This window comes from Beta vulgaris, chromosome 9, assembly GCF_026745355.1.
Source record: "Beta vulgaris subsp. vulgaris cultivar EL10 chromosome 9, EL10.2, whole genome shotgun sequence".
NCBI classification, from domain to species: Eukaryota; Viridiplantae; Streptophyta; class Magnoliopsida; order Caryophyllales; family Amaranthaceae; genus Beta; species Beta vulgaris.
Window position 1 is genome coordinate 36,744,762 of NC_079210.1, and position 25,541 is coordinate 36,770,302.

Below are 25,541 nucleotides of genomic sequence, written 5' to 3' on the forward strand. Positions count from 1 at the left end.
GTAGGACAGTATGCGAGAAATTTTTGCTTTTTGTTTTTATCAAATTCAACCGCTACTCAAAGTAGCAGCTCAGTTAAACCGCTACTGATGAGCTTGAACCACCACTCGAAATAGCGGTTGGCTATGGCGAATTGGCCGCTGCCCAAATTTGGGCATTTTTAAACCATTATTTAGAGTAGCGGTTTACATGCCCGGCCACACCTCTAAAAAATTAAATACTTATCATAACACAAGGTCTACCTCTCTCTACCATGAGGCGATAGATCTCATAAACTAATCAGGTTCAAATTCACACATTAAGTTTAAAGTCTTAAAACATAAAGACAGAAATACAAGGATATAGATCCAAAAACAAAGGAAGTATGGAACAAAAGACGGCACCAAAAAATCTGAGGTTTACACGTCTTAAACAAAGTTCTGGCAGATTTAGAAACCGTGCGAAATTCGAGAGTTTGACTGCAATCGTGCAGTGAGCAGGTTCTTCAATTGATTTGGTCCTGATGTTTTTCCGCCACGTGAACCCTTCGGTATCTTGTTCTTGTATGATATGCCAAAAGACGCGGATCTTGAAATGTGTGGATGCACAATGCAACATTTTTGCGGACCAACCTGCATGTGAACCAAATATTTTATACAAACATTAGCCTAAAACTATGGCAAATGTACAAACCATTCATAATGATAATGCTTCACAAGAGTCCTTTCAGAAAAATTTGACAGTCACAGACCTATACATTTTTACAACAGGATAACTAAAATATTTTTTCTCAATATTCAAACAATTATAAGAGAAATTAAAATAAAATAAAGCTTAGAAATGTAGGCTCGTGAAAACAAAATTTGTTTTAAACTACGATGATAGAATAACATGAGAGGATAGAAGAAGTGTTAAAAAAAATATTGTGACTTGCAAGTGGCAACATTGAAAGATTTCCATTCCTTAATTGCTTTATTTGAGCAACACAAAGGTTAGTTACATATACGTAGGGTCCAATCCCCAAAAACAAAAAGGAAATTTGAGGTATTGGTTAATTAACTATCAGTTTGATTCTAATCCTACCAAACAACACTCACAAAAGTGATGTTCTTTATCTTTCGCACATTTGGTTCTCTTAGTGGCATTACATGCAGAAAAACTATAGTAAACAAGAAGGTAATTTAAAGTTTCTAAAAAGGTACTCCGAGAGCTTGAGGCAAGGTGTCATGGGAAGAAATTGGCAAGGACTCAAACTTGCAGTCACGATTGAAGAAATGAGCAGCATCGTTATCATCTGCATTTGAGATGATAGCTTGAATCAGTGACAATAGAACGCGTTCGAAATCTTCGCCGTTGGTCCATTCATGGATTTTTGATGTTATGAGCTCTGGATTGTTTGAGATTAAATCCCAAACTGGGAAGTTCTTCCTTGGCATAACATAATCACCTTCTCTTAGCCTCAATGAAGGACAATAATCTCCAAGTCCATCTCCTAAATAGATGAATTTCTTGTTTCCATGCTTACATAATAGCCTTTTGATCACCATACCCTGCAATTTTTTTACAAGATATATGTTAGGTATACTATGATCTAGAGTAATAGAAATGCCATGTAGACAATTGCTATTCTAGATTGATTCAAGTTCATGCTGGTTTAGTACATAGTAATGAATTAAGTACATTAACATTAACAAGTATAAAATGATTTTGCAACTTAATTTTCATGACCATATCAATAAGTAATGATTGTACAGCCTCAGCTATTGGTTTTTTCACATGAATTTGACGATTGTATAATATGTGCATGCTTTTTTTGTTACTATTAAAAGAAACTAAGATTCTTTTCATTACCGCCATTTATTATCGCCTACCAAAACCGGTAATACTTCCTCCGTTTCATATTACTCGCTACACTCAAGAGGTAGAGGGTAAAAAGAAAAGAGATCCATGTGAGAGGAGATGTGAAACTTCCCACAATGAAAAGTGTAGCGAGTATTAAGAAATGGAAAAAGTATATCTCTTACATGAAAAACAAACCCACATAAAAATTATCACTGTTCTACCATGAATCATCCAAACTATACCAACAAAATGTGTAACCAAATATAATATAATATAATACCTTGCACATATTTGGAGGGCAAGGGTTGGTGCATCCATGAGAAGATTTGGTGAAATCATGGTGAGGTAAAATCCTTAATCTCCCTTCTTCATCAACATAACCAGGATTAGTGTTAATCTCCGAGAAGTAATCGCTCAAACCTAAATGTTCCAATATGGTCTCAATGAAGAACAAATTTGCATCACTAACAATCCTCAAATCACACCTGGAAAAAATAACCCAGATCAGAAATTAACAATTTGAAATTACCCAGAAAAACCCACAAAAAAAGATTTTTTTTTTTTTTCTTCTGAAATTTAAGAAAGAGATAATTTTAATTACCCTGCAGCATGGGCAGCTCTAATGGCTGGAACAATTCGAGGATGAATTGGAATTCTTTTCAAAACATCAGCAATATCATCGATTGTTATTCCTTCTTCATGCATTTCCTTCATCAGTACATCCTGTAATTAGAGAGAGAAAGTCAGAAAAACTTACCAAAAACAAAGAAATTCTTGATAAAGAAAAAACAAAAATAGAGTTGCAAATTATTTTAATAATGTAGATACATGTAAAATTTCAATAAACCCCAATATTTTCAAATCAATTCACCAAATACAGGAAAGGAAGTTCATCAAATTAACCAAAAAAACATAGAAATTGTTTAAACTGCAGAATTTTTTTCAAAACGAATACAAAAAAAAAAAAAAAAAAAAAATCTCCAATTGTTTGAATTCAGAAACATAATAAGAATGGACGAAAATAAACTTTAAATGAAATCAAAAAAAAAAAAAAAAAAAAGTTAATTGAAGAAACTAACCATCATAGAATTCCAGGGCATGGTATTAAGAAGTTGATTGAAGAGATCAGTAAAACCCAATTCATCAACAACCCAATTATCACTATCACAATCAATAATGGTTTTATCAAAATCAAAAACAACAACTATTCCTTCCATTCTTAAAAATACTCGAACAAAAAATAACTAACTCTGAAGAATTCTGGGTTCTTTTTTCTTTGTTATAATTTTGGTTGTGTTAACTGTAATAAGTAACCTAGTCGAGTGGTTGTATTTATATGTAAAATTTGATACCAAGGAATATTACTATTATATGCTTTTTTGTATGGCAAGGCATTAAGGACTCCTGTTTTCTAGGTGAATTAGGAATTAGAAAACACGTTTTTTGTTATTAAGAATTCTCTGGTACAGGATTAGATGCGATAGAACACACCCATTAGAAGATCAGGATCGTTGAAGAGGAGGATAAATCTAATCTAACGGTCAGGAATTATAATCAGTGGGTTTTTACCAAATTGATTCGGTTAAAGCAGTATTTTGAGTAGCCTGATTAGAGAAATATACTCAATATATTGATAAATAAGGGCGGGAAATATACTATACTGTGTACTTGACAGTCCCAAAAACAATTGGGTCGTGGATGTCTACTTTGAATAGCATTTTACCCAAGCTAATATTGAAGGGAATATCCTAAGTTTTGTCCGATGGATATTAGGATACTAGTTGTAAGTTTTAAGTTAGGTTTTATATTATGCTTTGGACTTTAATTATCACCAAAGGATTTATGCTCCTTCTGTTATTGACAAGTTCAGTTGTACTCTAGCACATTTTAATCATCGTCAAGGGGTAATTATATCTATATATATATTTAAAGTAGAATTCTTGAGGCCACGTGTCGTTCTGTTAGCGATTTCAATCCCACGTGGCATGACGTGGCATGCTCCTTTGATCAGTATTTTTTTGAAGCTCATTTAGACTGTCCACGTGTCACACGGTTCAAAGATTGTGAAATTGACGTCAATTAAGGATTTTAATTGATACGTAATCTACATAATTAAGGAAACGTTTATTCCCATAATTATGTTTAAATTTGTTTAAATTTGGCCGAAAAATTTGGAGATTCACTCCATATGGAAATAAGCAATTATAAACTTCAATCATGTACAAGTTGATCACCTAAATCAAAATCATTCCTAATTTGAATGACGTAATTTTAGGGATTAATTCAATCAAGCTTTAGTATGGAAATTCGTGATTTAATGATATTTTATTAATTTTTTTTTAAAAAAAAATGAGTAAAAAAACAACCTTTATTTTTCACTATAAATACCCTACTCATATCTGCATTGCACTACAACATCAGAATTTATAACCCTAAACATGTTTCCATACATCATTTGAGAAAAAAAATTATGTCAATCATCATTCACGGTTTGCAACAACATCCAATTTTTTGTAGAAGGTGAATTCGTCACAACATCAAATGGGAATATCAATTCGTTATTCATGGCTTGCGTGAATGAAATAGTGTATCATATCTCACGTGGTTGCTTAATATTTTTGCATGGGATTGCATTATATTTTTTTGTAACAATGTTTAACATTATTTATCATTTTATTTTTGTCGTGATTGTAACACAATTTGTCATTAGTTTCTTCTATATCATTATTTTTTTGTAACAATGTTTGGAGTTGAAGGGATGAACCAAAGAAAAATTTACTAAAAAAACGTTAGCACTCATCCTAATGACTTCCTAACCAAATTGAACATTTCCTTACTTTTGCATTACTAGCAATCAAATTCATAACACGCTTTTATACAATCTTCAATCATCAGGCAAATTCCAATATATCTCTCACTAATCTAATTCAAAGTCCAAATCATCTGTAATCAATAGCACTTATCCAAATCATCCCACTAATCTAATTCAAAGTCCAAATCATCTAGAGTTTGATAATAGAATTTTCTAATCTTACTTTTCACTTATGGAAAAAAACAAAGTCGTTTTATTAGTATTATAGAATTTTCTTTATCTTATTAGTACTAATAAAACGGAAGAATCTGATCTTTAAATAAGTAAGCCGGCCAAACTAAATTATAAAAGTACTTAACATGTTCATAAAAACAAATAATGAAGAGAAAAAAGAATGAAATATGGAGGTATTGTTGAAAGTTGAAACTGAAAAAAGATCAGATTCTGCAACAAGATTATTTTCCTTAATTATGAGGAGCCTTCTTTCCTAAATTGATCCAAAGCCGGCAACTTTCTAACCCGACTAAGATAACTTACCATCATTCTCATCTTTTTTTTATAGCCATACATTCAACATGTTCATTCTCAATTGCTGCTTTTATTGTATACATTGCTATGTCTTCTTCGTAGTTCCACACAGCTGTAGCAAGTTAGAATAAGAAAACATTAGACTAACACTATAATAAAAGTATATGTCTAGTTGAGAAGGCGTCTATAGATGAATATGACAGACGTTTTACTACATGAGTTTCTCATAAACATATATAAAAAGTGATTTCTAAAAGATAGTTTTTATTATAAAAAAAAATAGTTTTTGATAAAATTCAAAAAGAAGGGAAAAAAAAGGTGAGAACTCAGTGTCTTTGAAATTCTCTATGGGCATGTTTGGCGAAACTAGATCTATTCTATCACATGAAATTTTCAAATGTAAAGAAATGGGTTGGTTATTTTATTAAACACTTATCGAATCGTATTAATCATACTATAAGTTTAAATATTGACAAATCCAAACTTGGTGTGTTAATTTTCTTTAACACCTAAATATTCAGATCATGATTTTAATAGTGGAACTAAATAAATGTCTATAATACCCCTTTATTCTAGAGATAGGCGATAGGTGAATGTCAAGTAGTATAAATTGAAGTCAATATTTTTGTTCAATTTGAAGTTAATTGTATGATTAGTGGGGTGGCTATGGGAATAAAATTAAATGGATGAGGGTGGTTTATATTTAAGGTTGGTTTACATTGAATAGGGCAAAACAATATGAAAAATAGTATATGCTAAATTCTGATTTTACTAAGTTGCATAATAGAGGTGTGGTTTAATTTAGTATGCATTTATTTAGGTCGAGTAGGACCACTTTCTATTAGTAAGTTATGATAATTATGGTAATCATAATTCTTTATGTTATTCACTTATAATTTTTAAAGAAAAATCATAAATTTGTTTGAATAAAATTAATGACTTTAAAATAACATGGATTATATAAATAATGACATTAACGTGATGTATTTATCTCATGTCGTTTCATTTTTTATTTTTTTTGCACGGGCTATCTTATCACGTGCATTTTTATTAAACGTAAATTATGAATTATTTAATTTTCTACGAAAACAAATCATATTTTCTACCAATGGGTAGCGTATTTTTTCTACTAAATTTATTTAATTGTCGTACATGGATACTCGAACATTCATCTTCGAGGTCATAAATATGTTCAAGCTAAGGGGCTCTAAATAAAAGGAGACTACACTACTAAAATGAGAATAAAAAAAGATGGAAAAACAACCAATCAGGCGATGGTAAGGACACGGGGTGGCTCAAGGAGCCAGCAACAAGAAAATCAATCACGTTACTTTTTTAGCTGGGGAAAGGGAAATGATCATGTATATATCAACTATATATAGTAGAAAATATATATTTGGTATTTCCTAGAGAATCATTTAAAGGGGGCATGTCAAGGAAAGGGGAGTAATATGGTATTTATACTCCGTATGACACTCATTCTGTCAAATGGACAAAATTTCCCTTGGATTGTGTTTTGCAATGACTATACATAAAAGTCAAAGATATCTCTATCACATATGGGTTTGTATCTTCCAAGTTCGGTTTTCAGCCATAGTCAATTTCATGTGGTCATTTCTAAAGTCACGGGTAGAAAGTGTATAATAATACTGATTTGTGATAAAGAACATGATATGTCTAATATTACAGCTAATGACATATATAATTAAGTCTTCTACAACCCTAAGAGTGTCATGTATTTGCAAAACAACTTTATAATTAACATAAAGGAGCATTTTTTGTCTTTCTATGTAAAGTGCATCATTGATGCTTTGTTTTTGGTTAAATATGTATAGGATTATTCTGTATTTCAATACGTCGTTCAAAGTTTATTAATTTAATATGGTATAGAGGTTAAATTTATTTTAGTTTCGAGTAGTACATAAGCGTATATTAACTCGAGTAGACGTAGAGAATCTTTTATATGCTTTTACTGTAGTTGGTATATAAACACGCTTATTAAACAAAAAAATTCCCGTGCATTTTTGCTCGGGTCCAAATGAATTTAACCTCTACGTCTACTCGATACAAATAGATGAGTAAAAGATGGTGAAAATTCAAAAGTTGCTTTAAGTAGAAAGTTCATTCCTACCGTAAAAATGTAGATGGTATATATTATGAGACAAAAGAAAATAAAGTACTAAAATTACTCTAAAGAAAAGTGAGTACTATTATAAATTAGTTTACATTAATTTTCAATAGAACACACAATGCTACAAGACTATAAATTAAAACCAAGTCTATATAACAAAACTATTATAAGACTTTTATCACATGTTATTAAAAAATCTTATTTATGTGCAATCACTCCGTTATTTGTAGTTACTGCCAAAATTTTCTATATAGATAACGTCTGCCAAAATAGCCAACGATACAGAACATCGGTGGTGCAAGACAATAAGAGAGAACTGAATGCACAAGTTAAAATCATAATATAATTTTTGTAAGAGATAATTTTTAGGTTGTTATGTATAATTAATAATCAAGTTTTTAAATTTGATATTTTTGCATGTTTTTTTTCCAGATATTTCTGATTTCTTTATGAGTATTTGCGTTTACTCATATTGTAACAGTTATTAAATAACGATCATTTTTAAATTTGGGATAAGCGTAATGTGAGTCAACTTTATTGCAAGTAAATAAATCTATTGAATTCTTTTCTATTGATTTGGGACAAAAATAGATGCAAGTAAATGTTATATATATATATATATATATATATATATATATATATATATATATAATAATATATATATATATATATATATATATATATATATATATATATATATATATATACAAGATATAATACAGTTAAGCAAAAGGTATATAACTATATGAGAATCTTGACAAGAAAATTACATAGTGGTATTTCAAGTTCAACAAGTACATGCCAATCATAAAATTTTGACGAAGGTTCTTATTAATCTTAATGTAAGATCTATAGCTTTGTTTTGTTAATTTATTTATTTTATATAGTTGTTGTTAAATCGTTTCAATCATATATATTAAGGATAAACATATTAGTCTATATAGTGTAATTGCTTGCCATAATGTAGAAGGCAGAATCAAATTCTAATAGAAAGTAACAATAAACGCGATTTTTTTGGTGTGATTTTTAGTAGAATAATTTAAATTGTGATATAAATAATATCTACAACTTTATAGAATATAACACCAACTACAAAAAGACACTAGATGTAATTAAGTATACAATAAAATACTATAAATACTCAAGCATATCGGAATATTAAAGTTTTGTGTGCAACCTACACTGGAGTATAGCAATATGTTCAAAATGAATATATTTTTTCAACAAAGTAATAACAAACATTAAAAATAATTTTGGTGAAAATACCACTCCTTCTATTTTCTTTTGTAATCGAAAAAGCCAATATAACTTTAAAAATGGGAAAGATTTCATTATTTTAAATAAAATGAAATGAACTAAAATAAAGAATATAAGCCTTTGAGTTAATCTGATAGGCAACCATTAACACAAAAGTTTGAGAGGTAAAAGATGAAGTATTTATCATTAGTGTGAACAAATTTGTTGGAGTTTAAAATCAATGGAGATTTAAGTCATAAAATCAATGGAGAACGCACCCTAAATTTTTAAAGCATTTATGATATGGTGAATCATATGATACATTATCAATCACGAAAATCATGAAAAATATCTTGAAAGATGACCATAAATTTTTGGGGTGAGAGTTCATGTTGCAGAGAGAAAACACTTGGAAAGTGTATTATGTATATTATACATATACATATTTTCATGGGTAAAAGTATATACATATTTTCATGGTTTAGTGTGCATTTTGGTCGAGTAGGACCACTTTCTATTAGTAAGTTATGATAGTTATGGTAATCATAATTCTTTATGTTATTCTCTTATAATTCTTTAAAGAAAAACCATAATTTTGTTTGAGTAAAATTAATGACTTTAAATAACATGGATTATACAAATAATGACATCAACGTGATGTATTTATCTCATGCCGTTTGAGTTTTTTTTTTATTGCACGGACTATCTCATCCCGTGCATTTTTATTAAACGTAAATTATGAATTATTTAATTTTCTACAAAACAAGTCATATTTTCTACCAATGGGTAGCGTATTTCTTACTTCTACTAAATTTGGTTAATTGTGGTACATGGATAATCGAACATTCATATTCGAGGTCATAGACATGTTCAAGCTAAGGGGCTCCAAATAAAAGGAGACTACACTACTAAAATGAGAATAAAAAAAGATAGAAAAACAACCAATCAGGCGGTGGTAAGGACACGGGGTGGCTCAAGGAGCCAGCAACAAGAAAATCAATCACGTTACTTTTTTAGCTGGGGAAAGGGAAATGATCCTATATCAACTATATATAAGTAAAAACATATATTTGGTATTTTCTAGAGAATCATTTAAAGGGGTCTGAGTATGTCAAGGAAAGGGGAGTAGTATGGTATTTATACCCCGTATGACACTCATTCTGTCAAATGGAATAAAATTTCCCTTGAATTGTGTTTTGCAAAGATTATAAATAAAAGTCAAATATATCCCTATCACATATGGGTTTGTATCTCCCAAGTTCGGTTTTCAGCCATAGCCATTTTTATGTGGTCATATTTAAAGTCACGGGTAGAAAGTGTATAATAATACTGATTAGTGAGAAAGAACATGATATGTCTAATATTACAGCTAATGACATATATAATTAAGTCTTCTACAACCCTAAGAGTGTCATGTATTTGCAAAACAACTTTATAATTAACATAAAGGAGCATTTTTTGTCTTTATGTGTAAAGTGCATCATTGATGCTTTGTTTTTGGTTACATATGTATAGGATTATTTTGTATTTCAATACATCGTTCAAAGTTTATTAATTTAATATGGTATAGAGGTTAAACTCATTTGAGTTTCGAGCAATACATAAGCTTATATTAAATCGAGTAGACGTAGAGAATCTTTTATATGCTTTTACTGTAGTTGGTATATAAACACGCTTATTAAACAAAAAAGTTCCCGTGCATTTTTGCACGGGTCCAAAAGCTAGTTTATATTATATTGAGAGTGAGGGATAGCCTAGTAGTTAGAGCTTCCCTTCCGGGTTTAGGAGGTCCTGGGATCGATTCACACCCTTAACAAGTTGAGATACCTTTTACTCCCCCCAACTTATTAAGGTTTCTCCTTACCTTACATATATATATATATATATATATATATATATATATATAACGCCAAGGATCTGGGGGTTTTAACAGATAATACAGAGATAAAATAAAATCTTAAAAATAAAACATTAAACAATTAAAACTAAGGCGGTTTAACCAGCCATTGCTTAAAATGAAAGACTTACAAATCGTCTTGATATGAAACTGAAAATACTAAAGAGAGTTACAAATTTATTTGTGGAAGAAGAGAGAGAGAGAGAGATTTTCTGAGGAGCTTTTGTTCTTGTGTATTTTGCTCTGCCCTTAAACTGAAGGAGAGTCCTCAATATATAGGCAGGGGAGAAGTAGTAATGTCACGTTGTTTTACTGTGTATGAATAATTTGTCTTCTGCTTTAAACTGTTCACAATTTTGTCTTGTAGAAGCTTTATACTGTTGATGAATAGTTTTGTAGCTTTATACTGTTGAGAAACTTGTCTGTTGCTGTTCAAAATTACTAGTAAGACTGTAGTTCTGAAGCATTTTGTCTGTTTGCTGCGTAAAACCTGTTGCTGCTTTGAGGATAGTGAGCGATAACTTCTTTTTTTTCTTTTTTTTTTTTTTTTTTTAAGTCTGGAAACCAGCATCTTCTTCATCGTCACTCAGGTGGATGGAGGAGTCTGCTATTGTTTCATTGTCCGAGGTTATGGAGGATTCAGACATGCTATTAGCTAGCTGTCGAAGGATCCGTGCGTAATCTTCGGGGGTTTTAGCTGAGGCAAGCAAGGAATTTGCTTGTGATTTTCGGGCTAGGAACTGAGATTGTTCTGCCCCTGATGTCATGATACCTGTGTTACTATTTTTCTTTAGCCATTCTCTAATGGCTGGTTCGAGAATAAACTGCGGAGCATTGAAATTTGACCACCATCTAGTTTTAAATTTTCTTTGTAGGACCATGCCCCTTGATCTTGGTTGATTTCGAGGAACCATTGACAAACCCAAGGGAGGTAGAACTTCATTGAAAATAAACATAAGGCAGGAAAACGCCTTTCAATATTTGAAGGTTTATATTGGGTTCTAAAAGTATTATAGCTTTTTGTGACTTCAGGGTGAAGGATTTCTGTAGAAGAGCCATAGAATTTCCACCAATGTGTAAACCAAGATGGCAATTTTTCTGGCTGTATGGTTTTAGTGTTAAAGTAGATTAACCAAGAATGGGATAATCTATTGTTTTGTATTAGGAAGGTGGAGAACCAAGCCTGTTGGTAATCCCAATAATTAAAGATTTTACAATGTGGGAAAGTGTTGTTGAAGCTAATAGGGAAGGCTTTGTGTTTTGAAAGGTCTTGATTCCAGTCGTGAGGACTGAGAACCTTTAGGATTTTGATGGTTGAATAAGAAGGCTCAGTATGTTCATTCTTATAGAAAAAATGCTTGAATTCAGCAGAGCCAGTGGTTTCAAGGATCGTCTGGTAATAATCTGTTGTTTTAGTACGATCCCATGGTTTGTAGAACCAGTTTTTCCCAAAAATCTTTTGAATTGAAACATAAGGATCATCATCATGATACCCATGTTCAATAGTTATAATGTTTTGAGAAGCAGTTTTTACAAAATATTCGGAAGTCTCATTTTTCTTTGGTTGAGCCAACACAACCTGAGAGCTGCCTGTTTTAACAAATTGTTTTTGAGGAAGGGTTTTTTGCGAAGATTCTCCTTCCTCTGGTTTTGAAGTAACTGTAATATTTTTACCTGCGTTATTTTTGTCTTCTATGACTGCTTTGTTGGAGTTTTCCTGGCTTTGCTTTGAGCTTTGGAAAGCTTGGAGTATTTGGGGGTGTTTTAGGATAGAAGAAGGGTGCTCAGAGATGGAAAGGAGCCATCTTGAACTTCCTGAGTTCTATCAATGGAGGAGGTTTCACTTTCCATATTCTGAACTGCGTCGTACCAGGTTTTTATTGGCTTTTGTGTGGTGCATATGGTTTTCTCAGGAGGAGGTCGGGACTTCTCCTTATCTTTTGTCTTTTTTGGCATTTCTGTAAGAAATTCACGGGTTAAGAAGTCAGGGATAGAATTCTCTTCTCCTTTTATATGCTCAATCTCAAATTCAAAAATGCTTAAAATAGACTGCCATCTGGCAAAAATGTGTTTTGCAGCAATGTTTTGGACATCCTTTTTTAAAACAGCTTTAGCAGCTTGACAATCAACTCGTAAGAGGAATTTTCTATTTAATAAATCAGACTGGAATTTAGTAATACAAAGAACAATTGACAACATTTCTTGTTTTATAGTAGAGTATTTTTTCTGGGTATCATTCCAGTGCCCTGAGGTAAACCTGATAATGTATTCTTTTCCATTGTCGACTTGTTTTAAGATACCTCCGTAACCTTTGTCACTGGCATCTGTTTCAACAATTTTAGATAGGTTAGGGTTTGCTAAACTAAGGCATGGAATTTCTAAAACACGGGTTTTTATTGTTTTAACAGCCTGGGTATGGACATCAGACCAAGGTGGTGGGTTTTTCTTTAATCTATCATGGAGAGGTTTGGCAATTCTACAAAGATTTGGATAAAAGTCTAAGACATAATTTAAGCTACCAAGAAATCTCTGTAGCTGTGTTTTGTCTAGGATTTTATCAGGAAATTTGCTGGTGAATGGAGAGATCTATCAATAGGGGTAATAGTTCCACAAGACACCAAGTGACCAAGGAATCTAATCTTTGTTTGAAATAAGGAAATCTTTTTTGCTGAAACGACGAGACCATTTTTTTTTATTAGATAGAAAAAGGTCTTTAGATTTTTGAAATGCTGGTCAATCGTGCTTGAGTAAACTAGCACATCATCAATGTAAACTATGCAAAATTCTGAATAGGGGTTAAAGATATCGTTCATTATCCGTTGATATTCAGAAGGAGCATTTTTAAGGCCAAAAGGCATTACATTCCATTCATATTGGCCAAAAGGAACAGTAAAAGCGGTTTTATAACGGTGTTGTGGTTTGATCTGTATCTGCCAGAATCCAGATTTCATATCAAATTTTGAAAAGATGAAAGCATGGTGTAACTTCTGCATCAAGTCTTTTTTATTGGGTATAGGATAACGAATCCATCTAAGGGCGTCGTTAAGAGGTTTATAATTTATAACTAATCTGGGTGTGCCACGTTCAATTTCTGAAGCTTTGTTAACGTAAAACGCTGCACAACTCCAAGGGGAGCGGGATTTTGAAATTAAGCCTTTACTCTCGAGAAATATAATCTCTTCATGACAATGACGTTCTAAATCGGCATTCATATGGGTTGGCCGGGCCTTGGTAGGGATATTCTTCTCATCATAATCTGGTTCATAAGGTAAGTCGACCATGTGTTGCTTTCTATCCCAGAAGGCATTTGGAAGATCAGAGCAAACTTCACGTTCAAGGAGACTTTGGAAGTCAGCTATTTGGGTTTTTAGAGCACTACTTTGTAACTGATCTTCGATCTTTTGTAAATGGATTTTTTGTTTTAGATCGTGCACATATCTTTGCTTTCGGTTGATAAGAGAATTTATCTCACTATTGTAAATAGAACTTGCTTTTATAATGTTGAGATTCCTAGTTTTTGGTTTTTCTAGGAAAAGGAATTCTAGTTTCTTTATTTTTGGTTTTGAAGGATATCCTATCATAGCTAACATTGTAAGGGGTTATTATATTTATGAAAGGCGTTCCCAAAATTACAGAATGGTGTATATTGGTAACAAGGACAAACTGGCTTTTTAGCGAAAGACCTTGATTAAGAATGCTGGCTTCAGTTTTTCCTTCTATTTGCATCTTGGTGTTATTAGCCGAGCTAAGTCTTTCAGAAGTTTTTTGATGAAAACGTCTCGGGACAAGACTAGATTTAATACAATTTAAATCTGCCCCGGTATCGAATAAAGCTATGGTATTAATTATGAAATCACTAGAAAATTCAAGTGTAACCTTTATATAATATTTTCTAGAACTGATCTCTTTTAAAACAAAGAGGAAATCCTCTGGGACTTTTGGGCTATTTTCTTCACCTGGGTCGGTGTCAGGATCACTCTCGTTAGGGGTGTCTGTAGTAATATGAGAGGTTAGAAGTTGAATTATGGCAGAGTCATGCTGTTGTTTTGTTTTAAGATCTCTTATGTCAGCTTTAATGGTTTTAACTTCGGCCTGAAGATCCTGTATGGTTCTTTCTGGCTTCTTTCTAGAACTCCTCTTTTCTAGAATAGAGGTGAGGTTGTATGGTTCAGTGCTGGGGAGGGGGGGTTGAGATCTTTTTCTTTAGGTTTTTCTTCAAGGGATTCACGAAGGCGCTCAAGGTATTGTTTTTGTAAATCAGGGTTGCTAATATCCTGGATAACATCTAGGATAAGGCTTTGTTCTTTGGTTAGAACGTTTAGGGCATAAGGTTCATCTTCTTCCGAAGATGAGGATTCAATTTCATCAATCTGAGGTCCATGACTCTCAGCAGAATTATAAGATTCAGTCTCTTCATCAGAAGATTCTATTAGAAGAGCTGAAATTCTTCCTAGAGTCTCATCATCTAGGTCAAGATTTTGGATCTTGTTAGAAACTCTACAATATCTGGCAGTATGACCCTTTTTACCACATTTGAAACAAGTTATATTTTTAAAGTCGGGTTTTGGGGTGGTTTGTTGGTGTTTCTTATGGGACTTCCATTTTCGTTGCTCAAAGGGTTTTTTATGGAAGACTTTCTCAGTCTTTTTATAAAACCTTCGGGTTCTATAGGGTTTTTGGTAGGTGGTTGGTTTACTACAACTTCCTTTGCAAGTTTTTGCTTGGGGGAAGGAGTTATCAAACTGTTGGCAGAAGGATCCTAACTCCTTTTTAGTTTCTTTTAACGGTTTTTTCACCATATACCCCTGACAAATTTTTTTTTGCACCATATACCCTTTCAACTTTTGAAATTCACCATATACCCCTCACTTTTGAAAAAATACATCCAGTTACCCTTAATGACTAACGGCGTTAAACTCCGTTAGTCATTAACCCCTAATCACCCTCTAATCCTACTTAACTAACCTAAATCTAACCCTAAACCTAATCCTAATCCTAATACTCTATCCCTAATACCCTAACCCTAACCCCATCCCCCACTCCCATCCCCACCCCCACCACCACCACTACAGTCTCCCTCCCCACCACCCCCGAACCCCCCCCCCTCTGCCACCCGCAGCGTCGCGCCCTCCCCATTTCGCCGCCCACAGCAACGCAACCCCCTCTACCTTCCGACATCTATGCCGCAGCAGTCCCACTCCCACCCCCCCATTGCAGTCCCACTCCCACCCCCCACTGACGTCCCGCCACTGCAGTCCCACTCCCACCCCCACTCCAGTTACCTCACACTACAGTCCCACCCCCCCTCCCTCGCAAAATTGATTTCGGCCTGAAATCTGGCTTTTATCAGGGATGGTGCGACGTTTTTTTAGGGAGGTACAATGATGGTGCGAGGTTTTCGGGGTGGTGCGAAGGGTTTTCGAGGTGGTGCGAGGATTTTTAGGGTAGTTGCGAGGGTTTTAGGAGTGGTGCGAGGGTGTGCGATAATTTTAGGGGTGTTGCGAGGGTGGTGTGGGGGTTGTGCAACAGTTTCAGAGTAGAGAATCCGGCGGGGTGGGGTCGGCGAAAATCCGGTCAGGGTGGGAGTAGGGGTCAGGTGCGAAAATCCGGCGGGGTGGGGTTGGTGCGAAAATCCGATCAGGGTGGGGGGTAGGGTCAGGTGCGAAAATCCGGTGGGGTGAGGGTGGGGGTCAGGGGAGTAGGGAAGGGGGTTGCTGGGGAGTGGGGAGGGAGTGGTGGTGAGGAGGTGGTGGTGGCGAGGGGGTGATGTGGCAGTGGGTAAGGTGAGGGGGTGATGTGGCACTGAGGGTGATGTGGCAGTGGGTAAGGTGAGGAGGTGATGTGGCACTGAGGGTGATGTGGTAGTAGGGGTAAGGGGTGGGGTGATGTGGCAGTGGGGGGTTAGGGTTAGGGTTTAGTTTAGGTTAGTTAATTAGGGTTAGAGGGAATTAGGGGTTAATGACTAACGGAAGTTTAACACCGTTAGTCAAAAGGGTAAGTTGATGTATTTTTCGAAATGTGAGGGGTATATGATGAATTTGGAAAGTTGAAAGGGTATACGGTGCAAAAAAAAATTTGTCGGGGGTATATGGTGAAAAAACCGTTCTTTTAACTCCTTCTTAAGATGTTTTTGAAGCTTTAAATCCTGACATATTTGAAGGCCTTGTTTAGAGGTTAGGCTAACTAATTCACCGTAGGTTAGTCTATCATAAGGGATGATATGTTCCCCAAAGTCTTCCCGGATTCTGTTTCTGACTTTTTCTCCTAGGATGGTTGGGAGTCCTGCTAGGAATTTTTCTTTCCAAAAGGGTTGGTTAGAATTAGGGATGGCAACGGGTCGGATCTGGACCGGGTCCAGGTGGACCCGGATCCAGATCCGTTTTCGGACCCTGGGTCCAGATCCGACCCGGATCCGCCGGGTCTAAGAATGTTGGACCCAGATCCAGATCCGACGGATCCTGCGGATCCGGGTCCAAAACGGGTCCAAAACGGATCCGGCTTATTTCATGCAATTTCACCTACTTTATGATATTAAAATGATTTAAAAGGCGATTAAAATGATTTCCGAAGCGTTGAAACGCTAATTGTTCACATCTCCTAGACTCCAACGGATGGAAGATCAATTTCATTACAACTAAGAAATAGAAAAACCAATAAAACTACAATAAATTGTACACAAATGTCTTTCCAATAACCATCCGAATAATATAATAAAAAGAAACAAAGTATCAACAACATCTCATCATGAAACGTTCATCTCCCACACTTCCATTTCCCAAGAGCTCTAATCTTCATCACTACTAATATCATCAACATCCTACAACATAAAACCAACCAACAAAAATTTATTAAAAAAAATCTATGATATCATATTTGTAAATATAATATGTAAATAATAAATTTCTTAGCATTACCATGTCAATAATATCTATCATTTCCGCATCATCCTCACAATCTTCATTAATAGTGGAACAAGCATGAGTTCCTTCAAGGGTGTCTTTATCATAAAGAAGAAAAAACAAAAAAAAAATTAGATAATAATATCAATTACAAAATAAGAGGGAGAACCATAAGTATATACGACTTATAAAGTTAAAATTACCTTTGACATCATCAATCATCCAATTTTGCAAACACATCAAAGCCTCCACGGTTTGTGAATGAAGCCTAGAACGGTGAGCACTAACTACTCTTCCACCCATGCTAAATGCACTTTCCGAAGCAACCGATGAGACCGGAATTGCAAGAATATCTTTTGCAATTTTTTTCAAAGTAGGGTAATGTTTGTCTCTTTTCCACCAATCAAGAACATCAAATGCATTATCCTCGGGTTCGGTAGCACTCTCCAAGTATTGTTCAACCTCACCCTTCACCGGCATCACCCCTATTTTTAGTCTCTTTGCTCTAGCAAACTCATCCTCATCACCATCCTCATGAAACCCTTTTGTTAATGGTGATTGTTCATTCACTACATGACTTTTATTTTGATACTCAAGGACAAGATTATCAAGAGTCTTTCTTACTCTTATCAATTCAACATTAGCACCATCTCCATACAACCTCCCAAAATAATGAGTCACACAATCCATTTTGTTTCTTGGATCTAAAATAGCGGCAATGGCCAAAATCCCATTAATGTGTGACCAATATTTGTCAAACTTTTCAACCATACTCTTAGCCATAGTCCTAACAACCTCATTATCTCCATCTTCCATCCAACGACTCAAAGCAAGTCTAATCTCACAAACCGTCCTAAAAAACAAATTCGAAGTAGGACGATTCCTAATAGAGAAAACCTTAGTCGCCTTATAGAAAATTTCCAACTTTTGACAAACAATAGTAGCCATATTCCAATCATGTTCACTAGGAACAACAAATTTCAACCTTTTATTTAAACGTTTCAACTTATTAAAAACTTCTTTGAAAGGCAAACTAGATTCAAGCATCAAAAAGGTAGAATTCCATCTAGTTTTGCAATCAAGACCAACCCTTTTAACCTTAGTCATATTCAAAACACGACAAACCTCTTCAAACTTTTCAATCCTTTTAGGGGTGGACATCCAAAAAGCAATACACTCCCGAACTTTTACAATTGCAGAATCAATCATATTTAACCCATCTTTAACAATCAAATTTAAAATATGAGCACTACACCTCATATGTAAAAAGTCTCCACCCAACACTAAACAACTACTTTCCAATTTCTCCATTAACACATTAATCATGGCATCATTTGTTGTACAATTATCAACAACAATAGAAGAAATTTTGTTCTCCAAACAATAATGAGAAAAACAATCCATAAGAATCTTAGCAATAACCCCCTTAGTGTGCGGGCATGGAACAAAACAAAACCTATACAAAACCATACATAACAAATAAATAACCACCCAACACTAAATTATTATCATATAATCACAAAATAAACAAACTAATTAAAACATTACCTCAATGTTCGATTATGCAAGACCCAATTTTGATCGATGAATGTGATGTCACGGCCATATAACCCTTTCTTTTTGGTTGGAAGCAGTCCACATGTCAGTTGTAATAGCCACTCTACCCCTCACTATTCTCCAACAAAGCTTTAAGCGAACTCCTCTCATTGTTGTACATTTTCAACACATCACTCTCTCAATGTGTTTCTTGAAATCATCTTGAAATTATCATTCAAGCTCTTTACAAAGCTCCTAAAACCCATGTGATCAACAATGGACAACGGGTATTCATGGATTACCACCATTCTAACCAACTCCCTCCTCGAAACTTCTTGATCAAATATCACTTTCTTTTGCTTTTCCTTAATCGCCAAAGAAGTAGATCCATCTGATTCTTCTTTGATCTTCAACTGTGTTTGACCCGCTGCAAGGTTTAAATGTCTTGCTGAACATGTTTTATTGGCATGTTTGAGGAGGTGTGAAGTGCCACTACTTCCACTATAAGAGAGTGTTTTTTTACAATTCTTACACTTTGCCTTTTTCACACCATTAACCATTACCAAGTCAAAATAATTCCATGCCCCAGAAGTTAGTTTCTTATTTGACTTAAGATCACAACTTGCCTCTTTTTCTTTGTCACCCTCAACAAAGCCTTCGGAATCCCCTTCTTCCCCATCCAAATCATGCACCTCAAATGGTTGTTCATTAGGGTGAGTAGAACTAGCATCACTATGTTTAGGAGTAACTCCATCCATATTCTAAAATCTGAATATATTATTTAATAAATTCAAATCAATTTTTCAATTCAATTTAAACAATACTAACTACACTAACATACTAACTATAGTAGCATATTTTAGTATACTAAGTACTTGCAAAGTTGCAAAAAGATACAACATACTAACTATACTAAGTACTAACATACTAACTAAACTTCAAAATCAAATTATTTGACTTAACTATACTAACATACAAATGAAATTCGAAATTCAATGGCAAAGAAAACATTCACTATACTTTAATCTTCATAATTCTAACTTAAATTTAATTCTAACAAAAAAACCACAACAAACAATACAAGTACAACAAACAACGAACAATAACCATAATTCCACAATTCCACAATCATAAAAACGAAACAATAACCACAAAGTCCACAATCCACAAACAATACAATTTATAGTATTATACAAACAACAAAACAAAATAAAAACCGGCCGGAATTGGTGCAGAGAGAGAAGCAGAGAACAAATGAAACATTAGGGATTAAAATAAAAGAGAGAGAAAGACCTAAGCGTTGGAGAAACGCGCTGGAATTGATGCAGAAAACCGGCCGGAAGTTGGTGAGCCAGCAGCAGCAGTCGCCGGAACAGGTGGAGAAATTGCAAAAATCGCCGGAAGTTGGTGACAGGGACCGTAGCAGTGAGCCAGCAGCAGGGACCGTAGCAGTCGCCGGAATTACTAGGGTTTTAGACTTTGTGACTTTTGAGTTTTGTGTTTTACGTGTTTAGGAGAGGAGAGGCAGAAGAAGTAAATTAGGACTTTAGGAGAGTTACTAAAATGGACCAGCCGGCCCAGCAGAATGTCAACATTTTTTTAAAAAAACGGATCCGCGGATCCGGGTCCGGGTCTGTTATGCATATCCGGATCCGGATCCGTGATATGACAAATGGACCCGAATCCGACCCGGATCCAACGGGTCCATAATTCTAGGGTCCAGACCCGGGAAAACGGATCCGGGTCCACGGATCCGGGCCGGGTCCAGGATCCACTGCCATCTCTAGTTAGAATCTTCCCTAAGCATAACCCTAGTGAGAAAAGTATTCTTATACCATTGAAAATCACTAAGTTTTTTGCACCTAAGATTAGATAAAAGATCTGCGTTTTTATCTCTTAGATGGGAGGAATCTCCAATGAAATGTAGAGATAAGGTAAAGATTAGGGTCGAGACAGAATCTTGGGTTGGTTCTCCATTCTGGTTGAGAATGGGAACCCCATCTTCTGTTGTTTGGATAGCATTTAAAATGTCCAGTTGCTGTTGTTTGGTGAGATAGAAATCCCACCATCCCTTTAACTGGCCAGAGAAGCCTGCAATTAACAGTTCTGCAACCGTTTTATCTGACGTACCAGATTGGGTTTTATAAGCATTTGAAGCCATGGTCATCTGTTGTAAAAGGTTTAAAATCTGGTGTTCACTCATGCCATCTATGTTCCATTCATAAATGGAAGATGCGTTATATTTTGGTTGAACAATTGTGTTAGGCTGACTTCCAACCTGGAATTCACTAGATCTTATAGGAATAACATCAAGAGGACCAGAATTTTGCCAAGAGAGCTTAGCTATTTCAGGTGTTTTGTCATGGATGGAGGTAGTCTCGGTATCGGTGTCTTCACCTAAGTTTAGGACACTGATAGTGTTATTCTGGACTGTTTCTTCCTCAACAACTCGTGAGGTAGAAGGTTCCACCCTGCTAAGTTGGTCTTTGATAGCCTGAAGAAATTCGGTTTTTGAAGTCATGACCTCGTTTTGTGCCTTTTGCGAAATCTGAAATGGTTTAAAAATCGGATTTCGGAGGATCTTATCTACAGGGGTTGAGAACCGAGTTTGTATCAGTTTTAAGGTTATGTTTCTCAATTCTGGAAAGTTGCTTTCCTAACGTGTTGAGGGTAATATTGGTGAAGTTGTTTTGTAGGACAATATTTTTGAGGTTTGTGGTATCTTCATCTTGAGGTATCTTTAGAGGTGAGGCCTCTACCTTGTGTTCTCCTACGGAGAAGGTAATTTGTCGCAAGGGAGGATGGTCAGCTTGAACAGTGCCATCTGGAGTCTCCCAGACGGATGTCCTTCTGCTGGTGTTTACAGGTTCTATGGATTTAAAAGGGTAAACAATGTTGTGGTCAAAACTATAGAGTTCAAACCAGTCAAAAAATAAAATATGAGCTTTGTGTTGAACTAAAAAGTTGTAGTAACTTTCTTGTATTTGTGCACGTATATCTAGGAAATGTTCAAAAAACCACGTTCTCTTTGAGAGATTATGTGTGGCATAAAAGTCTTCATGAACTAATTTTTTATTGACCTCAAAGTTCTTTTCAAGGACGTTTAGCTCATTTGCAATGTTCTCAGTTATAACCGAAGCCGATGGCGAGTCTGGAGGAGACTGTCGTTCAGCATAAACGGGGTGTGGAACTTGGGTTCTATATTCAACATTTTGGATGGAAGGTGAGGGTATATCTGAGGTAGAATACCTTGGCCTTTCTGGATAATTATTTTTAGGACAACTGATTTGTCGTTTGTAATGCATGTTGTTTATAGAAGGTAGATGAGAAGACCTTATAAAGTTTTATATATATATATATTTATATATATATATTTATTTATTTATTTATACTAGATTAGCCAATTATAGGCATGAAAATTTTATTATATGCCACGTCACATATTTAATCGGCCCATTAAAGTTTTAGAATCAAATGTTGACTTTTATTAATGGGTGATCATCTAAGTTAATTAATTTGCGCTTATTATTAAATTAGGCTTATTTTAATTTAGTCATTTGTTGTTGGGTCATTGACTCATTAAATAAAAGTTGGACTCTTAAGTGGATTATGTTCATGAGGCCTAGGATGTAAGATAAGTGGAAACCATAGGGTCATCCTAACTTTATAAATAGAGTTCTCCTATTCATTTGTCAGGAGAAAAAAAATAGAAGACTAGAAAGATAGAGAGAGAAAGTTGCTTCAGAGTTCAGAAACTCTCCCAGTCTACACATCCAAATCAAATCATTCAACCTAGAAGAAGAAGAACAAGCATTAAAGTCGTTCTGTTCTAAAAACCATACTTGAAGGAGATCAAGCCCAGAGGCCCTCATTTAACGAAATCAAAATCAATTCCTGGAGATCGAATCAGTGGATATATATTAGAGATTGTACTCAAATTTTAATATTAATAAAATTATCATTTGTTCATATCTTTTGATTCTATTTTGCAGACATCTAAAATTTATGTTTATAAATTTTTGGCATGCTCGGTGGGACAATCTCTACCACTCATCTCTTTCTCCAAACAAAGTTCAAATCTTTTCCAAGCAATGGCACCAAAGAAAAATATATCTCATCCTGATGTGGAGAACACTGATCAATTCCAACGAAGATCCATGACTCAGGGTGATTTTATTGATGATGTAACCCTTGGTTTCCATATTAGGGGGATGAAGAAGGCTTCTATCAAGAGTGCTGCTTCCAACTTGCGCACTAAACCATGTGTTTTATCCAATTCGGAATCATCCATGGCACCACTTTTCATTGGAGCGCGTGAAGTTGATGTGCTTAATTCAAACCCTTTTACATATGAAAAGTTAAATTATGCTATGTTCGAAGGGTTCTCCTCGAACCCCCTCTTCCAACCACGTGGCCAACAATGATGATAGTAACAGTTGTTCTTCCTCTGCATCACATCTGTCAATTCTGACTACCACTATGACTGCGTCCACCGCTTTGGCGTCCTCCCCTCACATCCTTTGCTACCTCCTATTAGACCACTACTATATCAATCGATATTAGGACCTACTAGAGATGGCAGTGGATCCTGGACCCGGCCCGGATCCGTGGACCCGGATCAGTTTTCCCGGGTCTGGACCCTAGAATTATGGACCCGTTGGATCCGGGTCGGATTCGGGTCCATTTGTCATATCACGGATCCGGATCCGGATATGCATAACAGACCCGGACCCGGATCCGCGGATCCGTTTTTTTAAAAAAATGTTGACATTCTGCTGGGCCGGCTGGTCCATTTTAGTAACTCTCCTAAAGTCCTAATTTACTTCTTCTGCCTCTCCTCTCCTAAACACGTAAAACACAAAACTCAAAAGTCACAAAGTCTAAAACCCTAGTAATTCCGGCGACTGCTACGGTCCCTGCTGCTGGCTCACTGCTACGGTCCCTGTCACCAACTTCCGGCGAGTTTTTGCAATTTCTCCACCTGTTCCGGCGACTGCTGCTGCTGGCTCACCAACTTCCGGCCGGTTTTCTGCATCAATTCCAGCGCGTTTCTCCAACGCTTAGGTCTTTCTCTCTCTTTTATTTTAATCCCTAATGTTTCATTTGTTCTCTGCTTCTCTCTCTGCACCAATTCCGGCCGGTTTTTAATTTGTTTGTTGTTTGTATAATACTATAAATTGTATTGTTTGTGGATTGTGGACTTTGTGGTTATTGTTTCGTTTTTATGATTGTGGAATTGTGGAATTATGGTTATTGTTCGTTGTTTGTTGTACTTGTATTGTTTGTTGTGGTTTTTGGTTTGTTAGAATTAAATTTAAGTGAATTTGAAGAATTAAAGTATAGTGAATGTTTTCTTTGCCATTGAATTTCGAATTTCATTTGTATGTTAGTATAGTTAAGTCAAATAATTTGATTTTGAAGTTTAGTTAGTATGTTAGTACTTAGTATAGTTAGTATGTTGTATCTTGTTTGCAACTTTGCAAGTACTTAGTATACTAAAATATGCTACTATAGTTAGTATGTTAGTGTAGTTAGTATTGTTTAAATTGAATTGAAAAATTGATTTGAATTTATTAAATAATATATTCAGATTTTAGAATATGGATGGAGTTACTCCTAAACATAGTGATGCTAGTTCTACTCACCCTAATGAACAACCATTTGAGGTGCATGATTTGGATGGGGAAGAAGGGGATTCCGAAGGCTTTGTTGAGGGTGACAAAGAAAAAGAGGCAAGTTGTGATCTTAAGTCAAATAAGAAACTAACTTCTGGGGCATGGAATTATTTTGACTTGGTAATGGTTAATGGTGTGAAAAAGGCAAAGTGTAAGAATTGTAAAAAAACACTCTCTTATAGTGGCAGTAGTGGCACTTCACACCTCCTCAAACATGCCAATAAAACATGTTCAGCAAGACATTTAAACCTTGCAGCGGGTCAAACACAGTTGAAGATCAAAGAAGAATCAGATGGATCTACTTCTTTGGCGATTAAGGAAAAGCAAAAGAAAGTGATATTTGATCAAGAAGTTTCGAGGAGGGAGTTGGTTAGAATGGTGGTAATCCATGAATACCCGTTGTCCATTGTTGATCACATGGGTTTTAGGAGCTTTGTAAAGAGCTTGAATGATAATTTCAAGATGATTTCAAGAAACACATTGAAGAGTGATGTGTTGAAAATGTACAACAATGAGAGGAGTTCGCTTAAAGCTTTGTTGGAGAATAGTGAGGGTAGAGTGGCTATTACAACTGACATGTGGACTGCTTCCAACCAAAAGAAAGGGTATATGGCCGTGACATCACATTTCATCGATCAAAATTGGGTCTTGCATAATCGAACATTGAGGTAATGTTTTAATTAGTTTGTTTATTTTGTGATTATATGATAATAATTTAGTGTTGGGTGGTTATTTATTTGTTATGTATGGTTTTGTATAGGTTTTGTTTTGTTCCATGCCCGCACACTAAGGGGTTATTGCTAAGATTCTTATGGATTGTTTTTCTCATTATTGTTTGGAGAACAAAATTTCTTCTATTGTTGTTGATAATTGTACAACAAATGATGCCATGATTAATGTGTTAATGGAGAAATTGGAAAGTAGTTGTTTAGTGTTGGGTGGAGACTTTTTACATATGAGGTGTAGTGCTCATATTTTAAATTTGATTGTTAAAGATGGGTTAAATAT

General features: G+C 34.9%; 1 protein-coding gene across 2 annotated transcripts in view; it reads right to left on the reverse strand.

Moving 5' to 3' along the window:
* Window positions 1-225: 225 nt before the first annotated feature.
* Window positions 226-25,541, reverse strand: part of LOC104903667 (inorganic pyrophosphatase 2) — a 31,572-nt gene continuing 6,256 nt past the window's right edge. The window contains exons 1-5 of one of the 2 annotated variants that reach the window (XM_019251889.3): window positions 2,899-3,123; window positions 2,421-2,542; window positions 2,100-2,304; window positions 1,180-1,527; window positions 226-609 (exon numbers count right to left, since the gene is read on the reverse strand). In XM_019251889.3, coding sequence (XP_019107434.2) covers window positions 427-609; window positions 1,180-1,527; window positions 2,100-2,304; window positions 2,421-2,542; window positions 2,899-3,036 — 996 coding nt within the window. In that variant the 5' untranslated portion in view covers window positions 3,037-3,123 and the 3' untranslated portion in view covers window positions 226-426. Of the gene's footprint in view, window positions 610-1,179; window positions 1,528-2,099; window positions 2,305-2,420; window positions 2,543-2,898; window positions 3,124-25,541 lie in introns of those variants that run through there. The other variant, XM_048636440.2, reaches the window with a different exon arrangement.